At 43.5% G+C, this 25,518-nt stretch overlaps 1 protein-coding gene across 3 annotated transcripts; it reads left to right on the top strand.

Moving 5' to 3' along the window:
• The first annotated feature begins 5,227 nt into the window (after window positions 1–5,227).
• gpsm1b (G protein signaling modulator 1b) lies at window positions 5,228–24,697 on the top strand. 3 transcript variants are annotated; one of them, XM_028973517.1, is made up of 14 exons: window positions 5,228–5,453; window positions 12,856–13,077; window positions 13,264–13,399; window positions 14,199–14,341; window positions 15,427–15,550; window positions 15,636–15,751; window positions 15,856–16,011; window positions 16,107–16,215; window positions 16,528–16,642; window positions 18,892–18,962; window positions 19,056–19,214; window positions 21,882–22,044; window positions 22,518–22,723; window positions 22,815–24,697. In XM_028973517.1, exons 1-14 carry the CDS (start codon window positions 5,395–5,397, stop codon window positions 23,010–23,012), a joined length of 1,977 nt encoding a protein of 658 aa, XP_028829350.1. In that variant the 5' UTR covers window positions 5,228–5,394; the 3' UTR covers window positions 23,013–24,697. The 3 variants fall into 3 exon arrangements, with proteins under 3 accessions (XP_028829350.1, XP_028829351.1, XP_028829349.1); XM_028973516.1 differs by lacking the exon at window positions 5,228–5,453 and adding an exon at window positions 10,169–10,662; XM_028973518.1 differs by lacking the exons at window positions 5,228–5,453; window positions 22,815–24,697 and adding an exon at window positions 10,168–10,662 and having other exon boundaries at window positions 21,882–22,093; window positions 22,518–22,707.
• The last annotated feature ends 821 nt before the right edge of the window (window positions 24,698–25,518 follow it).

Here is a 25,518-nt window from a genome sequence, read left to right on the forward strand (position 1 = left end):
AATGACATGTAGGTTTGAAATGGAGCAGCTGATTTAAATGCGGTTTGGCGCCCTCTCCTGGACATCTAAAACTTTATATAAAATACTATAAAAATTTGACTCTAAAACGTTGTAAAGATTCTAAAAACACTGACAAATGGCAAGTTCTGTGCTCATAATGTCCACTTAGAGCCAACACTTTTTTAGTGCCTGACCTTCTATTTTTTGCCTCTTAGCTAAACAATTGAATTAAATGTTTGGAACAAAATTCTGGTGCGAGTGTTTAGTTTTTGAACTCGAATTTCTACCCTCTTAATGAACCTAATCTGAGCTAAGATTATTATGAAAACTTTCTGGTAAATGCCTCCAGGGGGCGCAATCTCCCTTCGGAAAACATGACCCCAGCTCCATCCCGTTCATTCATTTTATTTACACAGCAAGCTATGGGTGCAAATTTTTAAATGAGCAAGTTTCATTAAGTTTGGTGAATTTAGCCACTCCATAACAGTTGCTTTTACATGTTTGTGTCATATCTGTCATAACTATTATGAACTGCTATCTTCTAATACAGTGGCATATCAAGCTGTGAACATTTAAACTTTTTATTTCAGTATAAGATTTACAAGTAGAAAAAAGAATAAGTTCACAGTCAATATGGTTTCGAGCTAACTAAATGCACATTGTGCTCACACAATGATTCACAATGACGTTGGCGTACTGCTAGTGGCAAAAGCAGGTCAGCTCCTAAACAGCTTCAAACATGATATGAAACCCAGCTTTTCAGCAGACTGCAGAATATTTACTTTCATCCACCATATTCTCACGTTCTGCTGATGAAAAGCAGCCAAAGGAGGGGCAATTTCTCCTCTGCATGGCGACTGTTTGTTTTGTGCCATAAATAGTCCTTATTTTAAACCACAGTTCAAGGTGCTCTTTTACTCACATTTGACCATGGGCGAGTAAAAAGGTAAAACAAACCTAATACTGGGGTTGGAAAACTTTAAGTGAAGTCTCAGATGCACCGTTCTAAGCAAAAGGAAAGAAAATACAGCAAGCTGTGCGTGGTTCAGCAAGTGTAGAAAATTGCTATTTACTGAATGCCAAGATACAATTTTTTTACTCACTGATTGTCAACCTAGGGTCTAGAAGTTATTTTCCAATGACATTACTAAAATAAATTCTTTAAGCGTTGTTGCACATGCATCCCCGAACACAAAGCTATTTATCCTCGTTCAACAATAAGGACCTCCTGATCCCAGAACTGAAATGAATGACCCTTTGTGCTTTAAATGTTAATGTCTTCTGGACTTGTTTTTTACGCAGGACAAAACAAAGAAAAAGCATTTTTTTTTGTTTAAGTATTTACTGTCTGATATATATATATTTACATATGTTTCTATGTCAGCATTCTCTGTTCTCTGACTAGACATTGTTTCACACCACCTCTGCAGCCCAAAACAAAGTTCAGCATTCTTCTCCCATCATTCCAGTGAAGCTGCTGTGTTGCCGAGCCCACATGAATGTTCCCCCGGAGAGAGGTTGCCAAGAGGAGATGGGAATCTATGTGTATTATGGCCCCGACAGTGACCACAGGACCCCAGAGCCCCACCACAGAGTATGAGAAAAACATGAATGGCTGAGAAACTTGACCATGGTGCTCTGACAAATGACAGAGCCGCATTCAAAGCATTGGCTATAAAAAGTCCAGAGGTTGATCCAACATGAGGAGCGCAGAAGATCACGGTCGTAACACTCATTTTTCATGCCATCTCAAATCATTGTCTTTGTTAAACAATGCTTCAGACTTTTTTCAGAACTTTAATTTCCCTCAATGTAATGGGATTTTTAAAATGAGTGTGATGTGCCAAAAAAAAATTATTTTAGTTTTAAGATGGGATGTCGCAGGGTCATGACGTTTCTGCACCTTTTCTCTTTCTTTTCATTTTGGTTTTCTCTGTAACATTAGTACCTTTTTACATACAATATTCAGGTAACATCAGTTTGGAGTGGTTTTTAATACAGCGCTTTTGTGTGTAGAGAGAGAGAGTTGTTTTACTCTATTCTCCACAGTTTTCCAAAGTTTTGGCAGAACAAGAATCGATAAGTTTTGGTACAATTGATGGGGGACAAGTGGACCCCTGCATTTTGTTTTAGTGCAGTTTTTACAGCTTCTGAGATTTGGTCTGATAAGAGGCTACAATGTGCACGTTAACTCAGGGGCTTTTACTCAGGGACTTTCCACTCTGGACTGACACACACACACACACACACACACACACACTACCTCTGTTATATTGAGTGATATTATCTATCTGTGATTTTATCTGTTAATGCACCTTTCCATTTTTCACAGCAGTATTTGCACTATTTTACTTTGCACACTTATTATTCATTTCACTAGTTTAGTGTCTCATTGTTGTCTATATGTTTTTTTGTTGTTAAATGTTACTCTTGCACTGCCTGTGTCCCCCTGTGTCTGGAGAATCGTTGTATTGTTTCACTATGTGCTGTCTAACATGTTTGAAGCTGAAATGACAATAAAGCTCAACTTCCACTTCAACAGAATTCATGGACGCTAAAGGTCATCAGTCAGAAGCTAAGTTGATTAAGAGGTAAGAGTAACGCGCCAATAACCTTCTTATCACAGCAGGTATTAAGCATGTATTAGCATGTAGCAGTCAGGCATGCAGATGCCGTCGTTCCCTTTGTGTGATCAACTCAAGTGCAGCTCTCTATTTCTGGGTTAGGCAATCTTATCTGCACAGGACAAGTGCTTCTTTATCTACTGGAGCTGACTGGGCCAACACTATAACAAAATTTCTCAAATTTCCCAAGTCTACACCATGCAGGAAATTGAATAGAATTCAAATTAAGTTCTTTTTGTTGTTTTACCTCACCTCTTCATCTCAGTAAATATATTACAGTTTAAAATGCTAGTTCACAATACAGTTTCCTATCCGCTTGTCCAGATGAGGGTTGCGGAGGCAGCAGGCTGACCTTGTCGGACCAGACATTATCCCTCAGCCCAGCAACGTTCTCCACCCAGTATTGGGGGAACCCAAGGCGTCCCCAGGACAACCGGGAGACAACCGGCTTTCCCGGATCACTGCTCAACTCCAGCAACCGCTTAAGGAAACCTCATTTCGGCCTCTTGGATCCAGTCTTCATGACCATAGATGAGGACAGGGACACAGACTGACATAGACTCTCTTCGCCTTGACAGGCTGGGGTAGCTCTCTCAATTATTAAAAAATGTTTATATGTTTACTCCATAGTCAAAGTGCTTTTGTCTGTATTCTTGTACTGATACTGTCCCTTGTGCAGAGGAACAAAGGGGGAAGAACATTCCTGGAGATTTAATGAATGTCATTCATGCACTCAAGCCTTTAGTTGTTTTTGTGCAATAAATGTACAAACATCCATTCTGGAGAAGCAGCAGGAACACCATGCAAAATTGGTCTTGGCCAAAACACGTCCCACAGGGCCCTCAGCTATTCCTTTCAGGAACCTCAAATATGAATTCCGAAAGCAGATGAGATCACCAGTGGCTGTATTTTGTCACATACCAGAAATTGGCAGCTAAGAGTCTGGAGCTGTCAGCATAAGTACCCAGTGGGTGTTCATCAGGTTCCTTGGCTGGCTGTGCTACCGACACTGATCCATACCAGCAAATAAAATGTCAACCAGCAGGGTTAGCCGTGGAATCCCTCTGTGAACTTTTAGTGATGAGACCTGGTTCAGTAGTGTCAGTAGGTCCTGGTTTGTCCTCACCTTTTGATGAACTACTTGTCTCACTAAGGGTTGTCCCTTTGACCTGGATGGGGTTTAGAAAATAGATGTTCGAAATGTTGGCAAAAAAAAAAAAAAAAACTTTTCACAGATTTATAAATGGGTTATTGTGTTTCTAAAAAAAAGAGTCTTAACCCAACCGCTGGGGATGCACATCAGAGTGTATTTCTTGGTGCCAGTCCAAAGCCCGTACAAATGGTGAGGGCCATCCGGCATAAAGCTGCATTGAGAATGCATTGGTTTTCACTTAAGAGCTTCTTAAAAGTAATTAAAAAAAGGGAGCGATACTACAGACAGTTTAGATTTCCTAGTGGGTAATGCACTCGTCTATGAACCAGAAGACCCATGTTCAAATTCCACCTACTACCATCGTGTCGCCTGAGCAAGACACTCAGGGACACAAGACACATGGACAGTTCCTGTGTTACTCCAGGGGGGGACTGTCCCTGTAACTACTGATTGTAAGTCGCCCCTGGATAAGGGCGTCTGATAAATGCTGTAAATGTAAATGTAAAAATGCTAAATAAAGTCTCTCTGTTAAGTCTGTAAACTAATGAATGATCTCCTACAAGCAAAAGTCTACATATGGAAAACAACAATATAATGCTGCTCAGAAAACAAATTTCCCATTTAGCTGTAATATTTCCTTAAGGTTTGGTTCTTGTAGTATGTTTGTTTGTGACAGCTGGACATTACTGTAATTTAGCACCAAAAGTATAACGTTTCACATATGTGTCCTGCAGCGTCCCATCATATTTTAATATTGTTGTTATTTACATTTACAGCATTTATCAGACGCGACTTACAATCAGTAGTAACAGGGACAGTCCCCTTGGAGCAACTTAGGGTTAAGTGTCTACAATGGTAGTAAATGGGGTTTGAACCTGGGTCTTCTGGTTCACAGGCCAGTGTGTTACCCACTAGGCTACTACCACCCATCCCACTATTATTATGACATGCCTGAGCGTTCATTTTGACAGATCACAGAAGTGTGAATGAAGCGACTATCGCGCCATTTGACACCCCCCCAAGCCTGGCCTTGTGGATCTGTTTATCCAACACGGTGATGGCCAGTAGCCGCGCATCCTAAAAAAAAACGAAGAGCGGACCACAAGAGAGCGGGCGGGGGAGGGGAGGAACAGAGAAAAGAGACTCATCACTGGCGAGAAGACTGACGGGAGGATCCGGGGTGCGTTGGTATTCATCATTCCCTAAAAAAAACGACAAAAAAAAAAAAACAGCAGCCACCCACGGAAGTTGCTTGAAGATCAACGTGGGAACTGGAATATTCTCTGGTCCACAGTAGTAAGCTCTGACTGAGACAGGCCATTCTGCCCTTCAGCAGTCAGTAGCTGCTCGCGCACACATGCACACACACACACACACACACACTTATCTCTGATGTCACTGCTGGGGGAGGTGCTTGCTTTTTATGGTTTATTTGCACAATACCTCACTTCCTCAGAATCTGCCATTGCTGTGCTGAGAAAGAGAGAGTGAGTGAGCCGAGAGAGAGAGAGAGTGAGGGGGGGAGAGAGAGCAGGAGAGAGAGGGTGAAAGACAGAGCTGCCGGGAGCCGTGTGGAAGGAGAAAGATCTGGTCTGAAGGGGCTACCGGATCCAGCCCATGGCTCAGTCAGCTAAAGCCATGGACCAGGACCTGGCCAGCAAGAGGCTCCACTCAAGGTAGGAAACGTGCAGGGTGGAGTGGGGGTGCGTGCGTGGATTTGCCGCGCCGGAGCCGAGACGCCGCTTCTGCTTTAAGGGGAGGGGGCCGAGGGGGTAGAAGGAGCGGCGGCTCGGCCGGCTCTGTCTGTCTGAGGAGGGGCTCTGGGGGGGGGGGGGGGGGGGGGGGGGGGGGGGGTGAAGGTGGGAGAGGAAGGACCCCGCCTTCTCCCCCCGGCCGACTCTCGCAGCCTCAGCGCCAAAGGTCCTCGGGGAGGCCGAGATAAAAGCTGAGCCGTGCAGGAGCCACACAACATGTGGGTGGGATACTGCGTGGCAGATTTCAGCCATGGCAGGGAGTGTGCCTTGACTATTAATGGTGCTCTCTCTCTCTCTCTCTCGCTCTCACACACAGAAGCCACATAATTGCAGGAACTCTCACACTCGCTGAAGATTTTGGAGGGAACGGTCAGGAGAACAGGCCATTCTGCCCTCCGCTCTGCGTGCGGGGGGGGGGGGGGCGAATTTGTATATTTTTTATTTGTTTAAGACGGTTAGCGGCCTTTTCCTCGTGCATTTGGCTAACGCTTCTCTTCCGGAAAGTTCAACTCAGTTTCAACCATCTCCAGCCGTGCACACAATGCCGTGTCTTCTTAGCGAGTCACGTGTGCCGCCTGGTCGACAACTTGTTACACAACCCAACAAAAAGAAAGCTTGTGTGTGCGTGCAGTGACCAAAAGAACATCAAAGCGAAACCAATATATGTTCACAACAGGGACACCAGAGGGCATTTGTGACATCATCAACTGTGTTTCCTTTTGTCCCTGGCTGGGTCTTGTAATTGGAGTTACGTTCATTCAGTGGCACGATCGGACCTTCGCAGTCACGGCCGCCTTCTTTCTTGCCATTTTCCTTTCCATTCAGCCTTGAGGGAATGAGTCACCCTCTGGACACGTGTCTCGTTTGCTGAAGACTGGTCTGGTGCTCGCCGTTTGCTCCTTTTATCTGAGGTCCCGGTCCAGTTGTGTGAGAAGTAGCAGTTGCAGCGGCCATGTAGGCTATAAACTGAGGCCAGGTTGATGGCCGTTTTTATGACATTTACTGGTATAAGCATGGTGTTTGAAAATGTTAGCAAGGTTTCTAGTAACCTATTTTATAAGCAGGAACCAACTAAAAATGATCCACGTTAGAGAATCATGCTGTTTATTTATTTACAGTGTCGAATGAAGCAAAACAACAAACACATTTACATTTACAGCATTTATCAGACGCCTTTTTACAGAGCGACTTACAATCAGTAGATACAGGGACAGTCCCCCTGGAGCAACTTAGGGTTAAGTGTCTTGCTCAGGGACACAATGGTAGTAAGTGGGATTCGAACCTGGGTCTTCTGGTTCATAGGCGAGTGTGTTACCCACTAGGCTACTACCACAAACAAACCAAACCAAAGACCAGTGCTAAACAACAACTAACAGGAGGAACACAACACACACACACAAAAGGGAGCGAATGCACAAGGAACAGGCAACAATAGCCAAGCCTGTCCCCTCAAGTATCTGAAAGACAAGCACACACATACAGCAGAAAACACAAACCACCACGGCCCTAGGACTAGGGGGTGATCTACAAAGTCAATCTGCCTTAAATGTTCACGTTTATCATACAGACGATGAGATGCATCAAACATTTTAGAAATGTTATCACTGTACTCAGTATTTAATGTATTAAAGTAAAGATTGTCACATGTGATAAACAGCAGCACAGCACACGGTGCACACAGTGAAATTTGTCCTCTGCATTTAACCCATAACCCTGAGTGAGCAGTGGGCAGCCATGACAGGCGCCCAGGAAGCAGTGTGTGGGGACGGTGCTTTGCTCAGTGGCACCTCAGTGGCACCTTGGCAGATCGGGATTCGAACCGCAACCTTCTGATTACGGGGCCGCTTCCTTAACCGCTAGGCCACCACTGCCCCAAATAATGTGTTGTAATTGTAATGTACTCAATAATGTATTGTCCTAATAAAATATAATATTCTCTATTCTTAGTCAATACAGTTTTCAGCCCAAATAGTCAGTAAAGTATCCCGACCAGCTTTATTGTCAATTCTGCCACATGTACAGGACATGCAGAGAATTGAAATTGCGTTACTCTCAGACCCATGGTGCTTACAAGTAATATTAAATACAAACAGTAACATTAAATACAAAGGTATAAATACAATTTTAAAAACACAATATACAAATAAGGGCACATGGTGGAGAGTGCAAACCATGTAAACAATGTGAACAATGTAGTGCAATGTAGTGGGATAGTGTTTCTATCCCATTGGCACTGCATTGTTACTCAATTTACTCAACGACACAATATTATTAACCCAAAAGAGACTTTCTGCTGAAATGGTCAACGAGAACATCGTCCCTTGGGCTGCCATGGCGACTTCTTCAGGCAAAAGCGCCTTCTTATTCAAACGACAGCCGTGTCATTACGCAACGAGCCGAGCCGGCCAGTTAGAGATGCAGTCAGAGCGGCACATGCTAGGGCAGGCCGCAAGCGTCTCTCCGCACACCACAGCGAGCCAGAAAAACTGATCCTGCTGGACACCTACTTTTGCACATTATTATTTTTTTATTTTACTGCCTAGTGCCATGTTGTTTTTTTTTTTATTCTGTATGGTATTTATTTTGTCACGGCAGCATGCATTTTATTTTGTGTTCTAATGTAGTATTGTAGACATTAATTACACAGTTTTCAGTAATCTACAGTGTCCTAGAACTTAAAAAAATATATGTTTGCTGGTTTTTCTGTGCACATAGCAGACATCCGTTGATCTGAAGTGGAGACCAGGATCTAAACAGACTTTTCTCTTTAGGAGGAGGTCCAGTCTTACGGGCTTAATTGGTTTAGGGTTAAATTCTTTCCAAGAAATTCCTATGGTTTTAGGACATGCTCAGCTGCGTTCTTTAAACAAAATTTTGGTGGTCCATCCATGTTCCCATGTGTGTGCAAACCCCAGGGCTCAGTCCAGTTGTGTAAGAAATAGCAGTAGCAGCAGCCATGTATAAACTGAGGTTGAAGTGAATGGCTGCACTTCTGACTGGTTTTCCAAAAAATACTGTATACTATATATATATCACACACACGCACACTTCTAGGCCACCTAGAAAAATGGTTGCTAACATAATGAAGAATAATGGTTGCTAACAATATATATATATATATATATAAAACCCTGTTAGCAAACTTTATGCTTCAGAGAACAAAGTTTTCCAAGCCACTACACTTAGCTGTAACATCTACAAAGAACCACCACCAATTCAGGAAGTCCTTGGAAGTAACACAAGCTCACGCCAAACACACCAAACAGTGCAGTACCGGAAGTCGAACAGTCAACCACGCTTCAACCACCACACAGCCACACATCACAATGACAATCACGTCACTTTCACCTTTAATCTTTAAACAAAAACTTCATTACACAAAAAAATGGACACACCTGACATGTAAAAACCCCCCAAACATGAACTAACAATGCCTTAATCTGTGATGACTATACACAATAGAAATGTGTTGACTATACATGTAAATTTAATAGTCAGCAGGCAATTTGTCTCTTGTGTTTGTAATGAGTATATAAATGTCTCTTTACTGCGTGGCACTAACCGGTTTAAATAGGTCTCTAGGTCAGGGAGCTTGTGCGTTAGAGGTAAGCGTAGACTTGTCGAAAGGACGGCCACAGACTTTGGTGTTCACGCTCTCCCCGCAGATCACAGACAGGCCATTACGTCCCGTTCACACGCGTCCTTGAATATGCAGTGTTTGATCTCAGTATTGGGTTTTAGACGTGTCACATCAGACAAGGGTCGTGCTGTGATGCCGAGCAGCCCTGTGTCATATGTAAAGCCCAGCTTCTAATTTATGAATGCTTGACGGTGGGTCTGGAGCTCAGGCCAGGAGTCTTACAGCATACGCATAGGCTCAGCCTGGACCTAAGGCAGTTTTGTGATTCAACCTTCTGACTATTGGAGTGGCTCATGGCCATGTGTGCGGATGCACAGCTTTTGTTGTACACTGTAGTACACTGTATTATGTGCATGCCACGTCACAGGCACCTCTAATCAACAAGTAGTTTAAAAGAGACTTAAGCTCGAAATGGGATTATAGTGGCAATTACGTAGTGAGCATTGACCGCATTGACCTCAGGGACAACATTCTGACAAGGGCAATGCAGAAAAATGCACAGAGCCCTCAGAAAACTGTGTGTCACTCTGAGACAAAATTACTTACCGCTTGAAAATTATAGAGAATTACTAAAGCTGAGTAGGCAGTTATTTTCACTGAAAAACACATGATGTCACATCCCCCTAATACGACCATACAGGCTCAGCCTAACTGGCAGGCCCATTTAGAGTCATAATGAGCAGCCCTGTTTTTAAACCCGTTGCTGCGGTGGTCCCACATGACCCCTCACATCTATTCCTAGGCACCCCCTGACGGCCAATCGATTTGTACCCATGCATTATGGACGAGACGCTGTGCCATCTCAAGGTCCTTCCTCTCTGCCAGAGCACATCAGGCCTAACTGTATTTATGTCTGGGTCAGCAAGGCTCAGGATTAAACAGCACAGGGTGCCCTTGTCTGAGAATTAGGCCAGCTTGCATCTCTCTCAGGCATTTGTCCCACTGTGCCGCACTCGCGTGGCGTCATGTGCCGTCATCCTCTGTCACTCAGGATTCTTGCTTAGAGACTCATGTGACATTTGCCACAGGACCCAGACCTGGGCTGTGTGCCGCGTTGCTGCTGCGGCCCCTGCAGAATCGTGCTGGATGTACCATGAGTGAGACACCTTGAGGATTTTTCTTTTTATTCATTTAGAGCACTACCAGGGATTTGCCAGGATTTACTTTTGTTATGTTCTGTGTTGTCACTTTGGATTTGACAATTGCCAAGACCCTGCAGACCTGACAGAGCCGGTTGGACGGTGTGGACAGTGGTCACACTGGTTTTTGCAGAGCTCAGCAAAATCCTAAAGTGAGGCTCTTGGCCGGCTTGTGTGCGTGGGAAACGTGGATCACTGCTGCCATGTCCACTGACGCCTGTCCTTTAAGTGGGGCACAGATAGCCATATGCCGCTTGGTTCATAACGGCCCCCGACCCCAACCCACGCTGAAACCCCTGAGGCTTGAACTGGGGCTGTACGTGGAGAAGACCCGCGCTAAACAGAAGCACAGGTACACGTGGAGCCAGACCCACTTTCTAATACCATTGGATTGTAGAGGCTAATCTGCACTCAAACCTACACTTATCTTCGCTGTTGGTAAGGTAGATGAGCTCGGCGAAACAGACACAATGCCGGGAACGCTGAAGCGTGCACATACGTTTTTTTCCTCAAGCCGCATGGATTTATTATACCATTGTTTTTGCCAGTGGAAGCTGGTGAACACATTAGTTCAACGGTGGTTTTTTCCATTTCTAAGAATAAAGAAAGAGGTCTGTTTTTGATAGGCCTAAATATCTTGGAGCGAGACGGTGCATTCTTGGACCAGTCTGGCCGTGCTGTAGAGCCAAAATCTCCAGGAAATCTTTCAAGACCACTAGTGGCCCATGAGTCTGCATGCAAAATTTACGACAAAGGCATAATTTACTTAATTTACGTAAAATAGAGCTAAATAGTTCTGAAAAAATTGTGAGTTGAGCGACGATCAAATGCAATAGAAATGAGATATTTATCTTAAATAGGTGATGTTGCACATTTGCCTTAAAATATGGCTACATTCTTCATGTTACATGCTTCATGCTTTATGCTGGTCTAATGAAAAAATACTATGCATTTCTCTAAACCTCCTCCAAAGAAAACATACTTTGCCAAAGGGGCAGAACTGAAAAACCATCTCGACAAACTCACCATATACTGTACTGTTGCTATGGTAGCACAGAAATTGATGGTGAGCTGAAACAGATGAGATGACTGTGTGAGAGACCATACACGATCTTTTTTTTTCACTGAGCCAGAAGAGCGCTATGACCTGTCTATAGAGAAACACAGAATAGCCATCCAACGGAAAAAAAAAAACTTTTTTCTTTATTTGTTCCCCTGCCAGCGCAGATATTGGACAAAAAAGAATATTCACACAACACGAATTGCATGTTTTAATCAAGTATGACCTTGGTCTTAGAAATTCAGTTTGCCCACATAACTACAGAAACATGGGAAGACTTGTAGTGGTACCCTACAGTAGTGGCTGTGGTACAAGGGTGGTAGTAGCCTAGTGGTTAACACACTCGCCTATGAACCAGAAATCCCACTTACTACCATTGTGTCCCTGAGCAAGACACTTAACCCTAAATTGCTCCAGGGGGGGACTGTCCCTGTAACTACTGATTTTAAGTCGCTCTGGATAATGGCGTCTGATAAATGCTGTAAATGTAAATGTACCCTGTTAAATGGTGTTGTACAGTACACATAAATGTGTGCTCACTAATGGTTACTGGTTAAATGCAGAGGACACATTTTCTGTGTATCACAGTGACAATCACTTCAATTTAATTAATGCAGAATTGTACAAAAAACTAGGCATGCGAGTTAAGTTGTAAGAGTAATGGATGTTTAATGGATGAAATAAAATAATATTATGTAAAAGCTTGAGATGTTGGTTTGAATGGTTTGAATGATTTGAATCTTATGGTCATTGTGGGACAATTTTTACACAGCTACCTCATCTGGAACATGTTGCTAGCTAGCTAGCATGTTAATGGAGAGTACTCTGGTCTCCATGACCAAAACCCATTAAAAAAAGATCAATCCTCTATCCCTCAGGTAAATATTAATAACAACCGTTGCCAAATAAATGGATAAAGAGTTTTGTAAATGTGTATTTCACAGGAAAAAATAGGTCACCATATTTGTCACACTGAATGATTCACATCCTGATGCTTCATGATATTTATGCAATATTGTTTTCTCAGAACCCCCAAACTTGTGACTAGTTGTAATAATGTCAGATTTGATGAATAGGACTGTCAGTCCTTTTAGATGCTGGCCTGTGCAAATGTAGCAGCAAACCTGTGTTTATTTGGTTCCGGTTCTCTGGATTTTTAGGATGACCAGACAGGGTGGTGGTAGCCAAGCGGGTAACACACTTTCCTTCAATGCAGAAGGCCACAGTCACGGGTTTAAACCCCTTTTACTATATTGTGTCCTTGATTAAGATACTTATCCCTCAATGTCTCCAGGGGGACTGTCCCTGTTACACTGACTGAAACTTAATTTTGTCCTCATTATCTTCTCATTAATGAGAACAAATATACATTTAGCCACAGCCAATAATCAACTCAACTTGATGAATGTCTTCATACTTTTCTTTGCTGAAATTAAGATTAGAAATTAAGATTAAGAACTAACGCTTCATCTGTATTCTACCTAGAATGGAGGCTTCTTGTCTCGAACTGGCCTTGGAGGGGGAACGACTTTGCAAAGCTGGAGACTTCAAAGGAGGCACAGCATTCTTTGAAGCAGCTGTGCAGGTGGGCACAGAAGACCTGAAGACCCTCAGTGCCATCTACAGCCAGCTGGGCAATGCATATTTTTACCTAAAGGAGTATGGGAAAGCAATGGAATACCATCGGCATGACCTCACATTGGCCAGGTGAGTGCTCAGCACTCCGAATACAGAGCAAGACTGAAGGCTGCAAAACATGTCACCTAATGTATTTTAAAAGGACATCTTTGTTAAAGTAATCAGGTTCGATTTTTCAAATTTGTGACATGCTGACAGCACCCTGCATTTGTATTTCAAACTCTCTTTCAAATTCCGCCAACTATGTGTCCCCAGGAGGATATGTGACAGGGTTGGGGAAGGCAAGGCTAGTGGCAACCTTGGAAACACACTGAAAGTCCTCGGGCGATTCGATGAGGCTGCAGTGTGTTGCCAGAGACATCTTGACATCTCACAAGAGCAGGGAGACAAGGTGGGTTGGCTGTGCCATGTTTAATGCTTCCAAGGAGTGAGAATACAATGCTCTTTATTTTTGCCCAGGTTTTTATTTTTCATTTGACTCCTGAGTATTTTAAACCTGTTTTGCATCCATCCTTCACTCTGCAGTGTCAGTACAGTGGAACCATGCTCTGTATTAGATCAAAACACTAAACTAACCTACTGAGTGGGGCCTTCCAACCACTTCTTAATTAGGATGTGGTAATTGTTAGCAACCTAACTACATAGTATGTGGTTGGTTGAAAGCACAGGAGGCTGGCAGGGCTTTCTTTTCAAGGAGAGCCTCTGGCAGAACCAAAGTGAAACAATGGTTTTGAGGAGCATAATATTTACATTTACATTTACAGCATTTATCAGACGCCCTTATCCAGAGCGACTTACAATCAGTAGTTACAGGGACAGTCCCCCCCTGGAGCAATTTAGGGTTAAGTGTCTTGCTCAGGGACACAATGGTAGTAAGTGGGATTTGAACCCGGGTCTTCTGGTTCATAGGCGAGTGTTTTATCCACTAGGCTACTACCACCCCATATGCTGCTGATGGTATAGAAGTGAAAACTCCTCAGTGCTGACCGCAGTGACCTATGGTAGGCACATAAAATACAGCAAACAGCATAACATCAGGACTTTGCTTTTACAGTGTAAAAGGTGTATAAAGCTGTGATGCACAAGTAGCTGCTGAGAGTATTTTCAATCTGTGAATGTTTGTGAATTAGCTGTATAAAAATGCTAAGATTGGTTTTGGTACCTTTGAAACCCCATGTGTGATGTTTCAGGTTGGGGAGGCCCGGGCGCTGTATAACATGGGAAATGTGTTTCATGCCAAAGGCAAACAGCAGCTGTGGGGTTCTTCCCAGGACCCCGGAGACCTACCCCCCGATGTCAGAGACACGCTGCAGAGAGCCACGGCCTTCTACGAGTGAGTTATGAAGCCAACACTGTGATATTTCTGCTGGACCACCCAATCATCTCCAATGCAAACAACTATTATATGTTTCTAATAGATGTCCGAAAAGATCTATTTAGTTGACATTATTTCCAGGTTCCGCTTGCCCTGAAATGATACTTACTCACTACTGAAAGCCTCTTAATTGCTTCTTTGGATGGCCTCCTAAGACAAAGTGGTGTGCTTTAATAGATTTACTGTGATTAATTCATTAATTTGTTCGCTACCGGAACCTTCTAGGAACACTCTCTTGCAATTTAATATGCAGTTGTGTTGAATGTCAAATCAATATAAAATGCCCTCAGAATCATTCCAGTTATGAATGTCAGTGTCACTCATTGACCGTGTGGACTCGTTAAAGTATATTTTTCTTTTGCATAAGGCTGGATTATGGAATAAACGATAAAGCAGATCCCTGTGATCACATGTATAAGGTTACTTTACAAGTGACAAACCCAGTGATGCTGGCATCTGATGCTCATTTAGCATCATGTGACATTTTGACAGTCACTTGCCTGCTGTAGAAATTCTATAGGCTCATGTCAGTGAAATAATCAAACTTGCAGAGAAATTGATGACAGTGCAGAGGATAGAAAAATTGTAGAGCAAGTGTATAATCCCCAGAAGAATTTGGCCATCACCAAACAATGAATGTACACAAACTTTGTGTGCAAAATTGAACAAAAAGTCTTTGGTGATTTTATTTTGCATTTAGGTCAGTGGATGGCGTCAGAAACAAACGCTTATTGTACTGCTCCTTAATGCCTTTAATTCTCTCCTGGCTCCTGGTTATGGCAGCCGAGTGACACTGAATGTCCTTATTAGCTACGGAGTTCCAGCCTTGGCTCCGGTGAAGGAAGTGGTTAGTTAATTTAATCAGGTGCTTGGTTTCCGCTTCTGTTGATCTGTCAAGTCACGGCTCGGATTGGCTGTCAGTCAGTCAGTAAGGCCGACCAAGTAAGGCCCATCAGGCTATATCATGAATTCCATTGATATTTTTGAATAAATAAAAGTTATAGACATTGACCCATCTGACTATTTTGCACTCTCCTCCTAAGGATGAATCTTTCCCTGGTCAAAGAGCTGGGAGATCGTGCTGCCCAGGGAAGGGCATATGGTAACCTTGGCAACACGCACTACCTGCTTGGAAATTTTGTGGAAGCCATCAAATTCCACCGCGAGGTGACACGGTGATCAATAATCTTACCTGAATGCTAAAGGTAACATCATGCTCATACTTACGTGTATTGTTTCCTTAATTTCTTAGCGTCTCTCAATTGCCAAAGAATTTGGTGACAAAGCTGCAGAACGAAGGGCTTATAGTAACCTAGGCAACGCTCTCATTTTTCTTGGGCAGTTCAGCGCTGCCACAGAGTACTACAGGTAAAACAAGGTTATGGTGACACCTAGAGGTCCTTGAGAATACTGGTTTTGAGTGCTAATTTACAGGCCTCCATCCCTCTCTCTCTCTACACTTCTCACTGCAGGAAAACTCTGCAGCTATCTCGTCAGCTGAAGGACCAAGTGATGGAGGCTCAAGCATGCTACAGCCTGGGGAACACGTACACCCTGCTGCAGCAGTACGAGCGTGCCATAGACTACCACCTCAAACACCTGCTCATCGCCCAGGAGTTGACTGACAGGTCTCACTCTCAACTTGAGATGATACTTGTGGATTTCTTTGAAAGGAGAAGCTTGGACAAACAGTGCTAATGATGGGTTTTCTGTCTGCTGGCAGGGTCGGAGAAGGACGTGCATGCTGGAGTCTGGGAAATGCCTACGTGTCTTTAGGGAACAACAGACAGGCCCTGTACTACGTTCGAAAGCACCTAGACATCTCCAGAGAGGTGCCGGCGATATTCAAATTTACTTAATTTACTTCGCTTACTGAATTCTATAATGGGTAATGCAGCACCACCAGGAGGCAAGGCCGGATCCTTCTCAAACTGTTTTGCTGGCTTAAGAATGTCTTACTGGATTAGTGCCGGAGTGCATTACAGATTGCATTTCACAGTCTGAAGCAATGCTAACAGTTTCTGGAGTGCAAACACATCATATTTCCCTAAAGCAGACAGTCCTGTGGATAACACAGGAGCCTTTGTTAAAATACTTTGTACATTAGAGATTATGAAGAGGTAAAGACATGACCGTTTTCTCAGATCGGAGACAGGAATGGAGAGCTGACAGCGAGGATGAATGTTGAGCAGCTGCTGAAGGCTCTGGGGATGAAGGAAGGAGACCTGTCACCATGTGGGTCAGAGTTTGAGGTTCAAGGTGAGGCACACTGCTATTTACACGAGTGTTTCTGTATCACCGTCTCCATCGCCAGCTGTCCAAGCTATCTGCATTGAACGTGAATTGTGAGAACTTTTTTTTTGGAGTTACAATGAACCACAACTCAGGACAGCTCACTAAAATGCATTAAAATGGTTTTCTATATTAAAAGTGTGGTATTCTTCTGCAAAAGCATAACTATAACAAATTACTTTGAACAACTTTGGAGAAACTACACACAATGCTGATGTTCTGTCAGTTTTGGCTTGCTTTTTAGACAATATGTTAAACACAAACATGAGACAGACATTAATCGCCAAACAAATAATTCCAGCACAAAATACACAGAGAATAAAGTCAGCCACCCCTCCCTCGACACACCCATCACCTGCCTGCTCATGGCCCCAGCAACCCACATAGCAAACAGTGGACCAGGACAACCTCGTCCAGTCCCAGTAGGTGCCTTTAGCTCGGAGAGGACACAGCTCTGAGGATGTGCAGCAATGGTGCCAGGCATACGCCAGCGCTCGGGCACTAATTATCCTACAGCGCCGCTCGCTCACTCGACTGACAGCAATTATCAGCACTCCAGGGACAGCTTAGCCATGAATCTCTCCGGGGTTCGAGGTAAGCATGGGTCAAGTTTTAATAATAGTGCTTTATGCATTGAAATGATAACAGAGCTCAAGTGATTACAATATGTGTTTTTCATTTGCTTGGTCTTTTTTTTGGGGTGGGGATGATGATGCATCAATACATTTACATTTATGGCATTTAGTGGACGCCCTCAATCCAGAGCAACTTGCCATCGGTAGTTACAGTAACTCAGGGTTAAGTGTCTTGCTCAGGCACACAACGGGAGTGTGCAGGGTTTGAACCTGTGAACACCTAGGTTCATAGGCCAGTGTGTTATCCACTAGGCTCAGTTGGAATGAGATTGCAAAAAACGATCCTTCGTATTAATTCCAGCAGTCATTATGTGTTTTCTGTTGACAGCGCATGTCAGGGCCAAGGCGTTCTCTTGTTCGATCCATAATGCAGGATCCGCTGTCAGTAAACTTCTCCTGGTTCAGTCAATCGATCACCATGCAGTGGAGACTCTTCTCTTTCCAGTCTGAAGCAGCTGTCCTGTGTGCAATGGCAATAGATACTTTGCTTTTGTTGGTCTTCATAGCTTTTTTTTTCAGTGCCCTTCTAACCCTGAACATTTTTTGTGGTTATTTGTGTCAAGAACCTGCGATGGAATTAAACTGGGTTAGACTGTGATGCAATTGAAACCTGAAAGGAGGAGACGTGACGGGGACATGCCACGCAGCAGGTCACCTCAGGCCAGCACGTCTGGGCCAAGGGAGCAGACAGACTGGGCTCTGTGTGAACACGTCCCTGTGGCTGTTTATTTGAAACAGGGCATGTCTGTTTAGGGGAAGCTGCCTTGGCGAAGAGTGCAGTTAGGTGTGTCTCTGGCACAGAAACGTGAGCAACGTTGGGAACAATAAGAGTCATACATCATAGACAGCTTAGGTTGCTGGATGGACTCATGTAGACATTACACTACACAAACTTTATTTAAAGTTTATTTATGAGAGCAAACAGACCAGGACCACATCTAGTTTTCGGCAAGTCCTTTCTTTTTCAGTTCACTGTATGTATTTCTACAAAATATTCCACATTTGCAAAATGAAGGGCACTATTTTCAAAGCGCAGTACAACGTGGTACTGTAAAAAGTACAGACCATCACGGATTTAAATGATCCCGCCAATCATCTGCCTCCTGTCATTATAAACTCTGTTCATAAAAACATTACTAAATATCAGGTACTGGGTGACAGAGACAACAAACGGGTAAGGTAGTTAAGATACTACAACACTAGTGAACAAGCCTCACATCTAGCGCTGTGCGTATTGCCATTTCGAAGATTTCGAAGTTTTAGTGATTAGTCATTCACATCATTACTGTATTTCATTGTTACAAATGCTTTGTAACAAAAAAGCCAAATGTCAAAATTGTAGTCAATTATAGCATTGTGTTTCTTGTGCTTAATAGCTTAGACAATTCCCTGTACTCCCCCCAAACATGGTGTAACCAGAGGTCTTGTTTGGCAGGACATTTATTTATTATGTTTGGCATGATTTATTACAACAGAGCACTTGATTATTCATAATTATTCATAGTCATTTATAGTAGATCTTCAAACTTCTGTTCTTCAGTCCTCTTGGTCACTGATATGTTGTTGTTTTTTTCTCAAAAGGAGCCCGACCAAAATTCACAAAGAGAAACAGTATGGACAGCGTGGACCTATGGAAATACTCCTCTGAAAAGGTCATTTAAAGCCTTTGTTTGTCTTATGTTATAACCCCATTGACCCCTTAATGAGTTGTAAAGCTGCAATCCCTAAATTCTGTTTGTACACAGAATGGATATGAACAGGATTTAGATGGGGTGAGGAGACCCAAGAGCCAGTCATCTCAGTCCATGAGAAAAGGCTACGCGGACAGCCAGTCTTCAGATGAGAGGCAGTGGCTCGACTCCCCAGTGGATACTGATGACATCACAGTACATGTCCCGCCTCTGGTAAGAGCAGAGGTCACAGTGGTCACAAACTATTAACAAACTATCTGAGAATAAGGACATATTTAAATTGCATTAAATATAATTCCACACATTAATGCATCTAATGTTGACATCATTATCAACATTATATGCTAATAAAAATATTTATACACATGATTTACTGTTGTCTACACAAATGTATGTGTATTATTGTCTGAAAATGTAGACATATAATTTTTGGACACATCACCCAGCTCAATCTAAGAATTTGTATAAAATGCGAATTCAGCTTTTTGTTTTAATAAAAAATAAATAAAAATCTCAGAGCATTTATGATATGATTGGGGCGCAACTTAGCAAAAATTCTGGGAAACTGGCTTGATCTTTGCTGAATGCATTTATGAGACTCATGTTTGGCCTGCGGTGTGACCGAATTTCATGTATAATGTAATGTTTTATGGCCCGACGTTGGTGCAGCGCTGTCCATTATAGGTGGGAGAGCTCTGTACAAGATTACTTATTCCGCTGACCAAGGTGATATGGCCTGAGCCTCTTGCTGCTTTTAAGCCGTTAATTAAATCTTATTGTTCCGCTCAGACGTCAAAAAAGTGCTCTGCGGAAGGGCTTCAGTCTTGCAGTCTCCATCTATCTGGCTTAAGGCAGGCCAGCCCCCTAAACAATCAATAAAAAGAGAATAAGGGAGGGTGGGGAAAAAATAATAAAGCAGACCTTAAATGCAGCGAGTTAAATTGATCCGGCACACAGCATGTGATACTGCAGATATGTGAGATTGGAGACTCAGGGCAAGAAAAGGCTTTTTCCTTTCATTTGTGCCAGATATTGCTCTGTTTTTTTGTTTTTTTTTGCATCCCTTGGACAGCCATGCAGACAGTGTTGGCTTTCATATTGACTCATCTCTCACACAGTTGTTTTACTGTGGCGCTTGTGGCCTCAAGGCGTCGGCGGCGCTCGTGAAAAGGTGTAAAATGTCAGGCACTTGCTGTCCTCAGGAAGGACAATATATTTCTGCCTCTCGATCAATAAGTGGTCTAAAGCGTGATGGGATGTTTGATTTCTGGACGCAGAGCAATAACAGGCATACGTCGCAATGGTGGGCCCTTGTAATTGGACTGTAAGGAACAGAGGAATGTGTGTGTGCATGCGTGCATCATGCGTGTCTACTTTGGGAGGCCGGTTTCTATAGCAACTGTGATGTCACTCAAATGGAGCTCTGCTCTTGCCAATCAGGGCAGCCTCTGGCTTCCCCCGTGGTCTGCACCCTTCACCCTCCTTGTAATTGAATAATTGGACCGTATACACAGGGCTGCAGCAGGGGCCACGCCCACAGAGAGAGAGAGAGGGGGAGAAAATGAGTGAGTGAATGACACCAAGCGGAGGGAGAATGAGGGGGAGCGGGTGAATGAGAGCTGAGCGAGGGTGAATGGAGGGCTTGCAGAGGTCCTACTTTGAAGAGAACTGCGATCACATGACGCCGGCACAGTAAGACCATGAGACTATCACTGCCAAAAGGCTTTTATTCATTTAATTTGAAAGTGTTTAACATGAAATATCTTCATACTTTTGCTTTCTTCTTCTTCTCTCTCTCTCTCTCTCTCTCTCTCTCTCGCTCTCATTTCCATTCACAATGTGACCTTGATGAGAGGGAACCCCTCTCCCCATAATGAGTGCTGTTCCCACAGTGTGTATCAGGGACAGACATGGCCTGCAGGAGGAGAGAGGAGGCAACAGGCCGGGAAGGGGGTAGAGAGGAATGAGAGAGGGAGAGAGACAGAGAGAGTGAGAGAGGGAGGGATAGGGTGCACACAACAGGAGAATGAGACGGGGGGAAGATAGAGGAGAGGGAGACGCTCTCGTGGTCGGAGGCTCGTTTGTCGGGGGAGGTGATCTGTTACAGACTTTACTGCTTTACTGCTTCATTATCTACTGCTGCCATTAGTAACAGCACTTCTGCATCCTATGTTTCCATTATGCATGATGCTGGATTTAATTGTTTAATTACTTTAAATGTTTTTTTTTTTTTAGCAATGTGCTTAGGAATATATGATTTGATTACTATGGTGTATTGTTGCTGATGTTCTGATAGTTCTAGCTCCTCATTGTGGTTTGGTAGCCTCACACACTCCTTGCTATACCAAGTACACGTCTGGCTTTATTATTGCAAGATTGAAATGTCTAAATGACACTTATAATCATCAACTAATTTAAATTTCCCTGAATTCTGCCTCATCTGTCTGTCGCTGTTGGGAAGGGAATATCTGGAGGCTGATTCCGGGTCATTAGTTGTTATTGATTTCCTGGAATGCGCGGTCCTAAATGCCCTCTCTTCACCCCTTCATGGACGCATGGCTCAGACCGGCAGTGCAGATTGTGCTCGGCGCTATGAAATTATAAATCTCGGTAATGCGCTTGACAGGTTTGCTTTTTATTCATTAAGAGACACCCGGCTCTGGCATCTGTGCTCGTACGGTGCTTCAGAATTGGTGTCCAAAGGTCAGTGTGATAAATTGGCGTGCTCTGGGCTCTCAGTCCGAATTTTTCTGATAACTGCAGACACTGAAAGGGTACGCATGGAGATGGAGCAGGAACCAAACCTTTGGGACATAAAGTACTGCAGGCAACTGTAACAATCATCTACTTAACATGTAGCTTTGTGTTCCTGTTTTTCAGAAGCTAGGACGTGACCCCTCCGATGAGGACTGCTTTTTCGACCTCCTCAGCAAGTTCCAAAGCAGCCGCATGGACGACCAGCGCTGCCACCTCGACGAGTCCCAAAATGGGGACGACGGGGAGAGCGCCTCCGACTCCATCTCACCTCTCAATGAAATGATGGGCAAGTTGATGTTCTTCATTCTTCAGCAGCACCAGCATCTTCTCTTTCAGTAATGACGCCCTATGTTCTTCTTCTGTGTTCAGTTCCCATTTCCACTTGGCTACTTGTACAGTGCATACATCAATGACAGCCACTTACGGACCAGTGAAAGCAGCAACGGAGTGCGGCATTAAAATAACCTTTGACCTTTTCAGCTGCCTGTGCCATTGTTGACAATATCATGCTTTTAAATCAGCTCAGGTTAAAATCCAGGCCACGATTATAGAAATTCAACCACTCTTAGAATTACTGTGTGATCTAATACAAAACTCTACAGTCGTAACCATTATTAAAAACAGAGTGATATAGCAGCCAGTTTTACTGAAATGTTTCGATTCATACACTTTCAACAGTTGTGCCTAACAAATTGAGTAAAGGGCAAGGATTTAAAGGATACCGCACAATGAATCGCGTCCTTTGTAATGTCTTCTCAGACCCCAGCCTCACAACCTCGCCTCAGACAGAGGAACTGTTTGACCTGATAGCCAGCTCCCAGAGCCGGCGGCTGGACGATCAGAGAGTGAGCGTCAGCAACCTACCTGGCTTGAGGATCACACACAATAACCTGGGCCACCTGTGCGGCGACGCCGACCCCCAGGAGCCGAGCGACGACTTCTTCAACATGCTCATCAAGTGCCAGGTGAGCCGGGGGGACCGAGCTCCTCTCCACCTTCTCCCTCACATCTCCCTCACATCTCCCTCGCGCCATTAAAACAAATTCTTTCCTGCAGTCCTCCAGGATCGACGACCAGCGATGCTCTCCCCCAGACCCTAGCCCTCGTGCCCCCACAGTGCCTGATGAGGACTTCTTCAGCCTGATTCAGAGGGTCCAGGCCAAACGCATGGATGAGCAGCGGGTCCAGCTGCCTTCCGAGGAACCGGATGAGGCCGACTCAGAGCCAGAGGCCCCCTCTGGGGACTCCAGCTAGACCCTGTGGAAACGCCTGGAAGCCTGACCTCTGCAGAGAACTGAATGAAAACGACTCCAGGGGACTCTAAAGGATGAAGAAGGATAACCACTGACAGGACAAAGGGGTTTTATTGACCTTCTGAAAATCTGGCGATGAGCCACTGTCTGTATGTTGTGGTTTACGTCTGACCAAGACATATGGTCGGTTTATGATGTGCAAAGATTTGTGATTTTAGTTTGAGGAGAGCCAACAGATGTGCATTAGATTTGCTCCATCTACTGCCTTAAATATTCTGACTCCGATTGTAACCTGTAGTTTGAGTTTTGCTGTGTTGTACATGCTATTAATTGAAGCTTCATTGTACAGGATTTCTGCTGAGGGATGACAGTATTAATCGTAACTCGGGGTTGAATGATTTAGTTCTGCATTTATGCTCGGTTGCTCTGTAGTGTGTGTATAAAGTAACGAAGACTGTGAAACTCATTTTTATTTAACAGCTGCAGCATATAGAGACGGTGATGTGCAGAATTACAGAATATTCAGATTTTATTTTGTGTTCAGTGTTTTGTTGGCTTGTATAAGAGGGAGGTCTATTTGACCTGGCCAACAGTGCATCTGCTGACCCTTTAATCAGTAACAACAAAACTATGTAAGGACATTGACTGGACAGGTTGCCTCTGGCCAAACAGAGTCACCATCAGGCTAATGAAGACATATTGACAACTTTTTTTGGTATGTACCACCCATTAGTGACATTTATGAGGTCCATGTGCCCCTATGTAGTTTTTTCACATTTAAAAAGTGGACCACAGAGAGATGTATTGAATGACCTCTTCACTCGTAATTACAGACCTACCTTAATGCGTTGAAGTGGTGCAGATCCTGACGGGTACACTTTTCCTCTCCCAAAAGCCATGCGTCCATGTGAAAGGTGTTAAAGCTTTTAGGGCTGCTTTGACTGAGTTTAGGGTTATACAGGGTCAGACAGAAAATATGACAATGTTTGAAAAATGTGTGTGGTGTGAAAATTTTGTAAATGTGCTGCCACCTTGTGGTTCAGATGGCTTGTGAGTTTGCCCCCCGTGCAGGAGCAGTGGCTGTAAAATTATTCATAAATTTATAATATATTTAAAGAAAGAGAGAAATTATACATGACTGCGTATTCTGTCTTTTTCAACCTCTTTTTGAAATGTGAGCGTGTATTTGCACCCGATATTAGTGCCTGTTATTTCCCCATTTTTCACGTAGTGAGCTGTAGTCTCTCTTGTCCCAGTCAACCAATGAGTAAATGAGTTATGAGTTAATGAAAAAATAGGCAAGCAAGACAGCAAACAAACCAACAAACAAAGTAAAAGAAATAAGTGACAACATTAATATAAATTTTGGACTGTAATGTAGTGACAACTGTAGTGAAAGAAGTAAGGATAAGAAAAGGCCATTTGCATCATCAAAACCTAGAGTTGCCCGGATTTTACCTTGACTTTACCTTGCTGAGTTGTTCCTTGGTTAGATTTTATACTTGAGTGTGTTATTTAGAAACGTTTTTCCAAGGCTGGCTGCCGTATCGTTGGTATGTTCAGGTTAAGCTTCAGGCAAAATTGCCCCATCACTGCCATATGTACAAAGATTCTATATTTATTTTCTGTTTTTTTGGACATGCAACTGTCCCTCAGTGCTTTTAATAAAATACAAATTGAAATCTGTCCAACATGCATCATTTTTATGTAATAAACTAGTTGCGAATGTGTATTCACCTGTATAACAGTTCTTTGTTGATCACAAAAACTTGTGTGTACACGTTTTATATGCTCTTTAAATGCTCCTAAATCTCTTTAAGATGTTCTCCCTTTGTACTCTGCATATTCTAACTCACAGTTTAAATTCATTTTGGGTGTGTTAGCTAAATAAGTATTAACATAAGTATACAAAAGTAATGTCTGTTCCTACTGCACAAATTTGAAAAATGCTAAAAGTGGGGAGGAGCTAAAGTCCAAGGGATTTATAATTTAATTTAATTATACCAGGTCAGATTTCCCTGGCCTGGGGGTGTGTTTAGTTAGTTTTCATGTGTGCTGTGTGTGTGTGTCTGTCTCTCTGTCTGTCATCTTTTTATGTGTGCACCCCTCAGTGGGAAATGGTGGCCTATTGGCCAAGGAAGCGGACCAATAATCGGAAGGTTGCTGGTTCGAAACCACTGAGGTGCCACTGAGCAGAGTACCGTCCCCACACACGCCTGTCATGGCTGCCCACCGCTCCCTCAGGGGTTGTGTTATCAGCAGAGACCACATTTTCTGTGCACAGCACAGAGGTGCTGTGCTGTGGTGTGTGACGTGTGACCACGAATCACTTTCACTTCAGCAGGTCGGCGGATCTGGACTTCAATATTTTCATTCTGTGGAATTAAAAGAGCTTCCCATGCTGGTCAGATTCGAATTTCACTTTGTGAGTAGACATTACCAGGGTACAGATAAGAGAAGCAAGCCGGTGCTCTTCAACAAAGCCAGAACCAAGTAATGAACAACAG

This window comes from Denticeps clupeoides, chromosome 3 (genome assembly GCF_900700375.1).
Source record: "Denticeps clupeoides chromosome 3, fDenClu1.1, whole genome shotgun sequence".
Taxonomy (NCBI): domain Eukaryota; kingdom Metazoa; phylum Chordata; class Actinopteri; order Clupeiformes; family Denticipitidae; genus Denticeps; species Denticeps clupeoides.

What these genes read in the sequence shown, in the direction of transcription:
- gpsm1b (XM_028973516.1), top strand. Translation starts at nt 10,514, where the DNA reads ATGTCCACTGACGCCTGTCCTTTAAGTGGGGCACAGATAGCCATATGC. An exon ending in CATGACCTCACATTGGCCAG is followed by an intron (nt 13,078 to 13,263) that starts GTGAGTGCTCAG and finishes ATGTGTCCCCAG; the next exon opens with GAGGATATGTGACAGGGTTG. An exon ending in GCCCAGGAGTTGACTGACAG is followed by an intron (nt 16,012 to 16,106) that starts GTCTCACTCTCA and finishes GTCTGCTGGCAG; the next exon opens with GGTCGGAGAAGGACGTGCAT.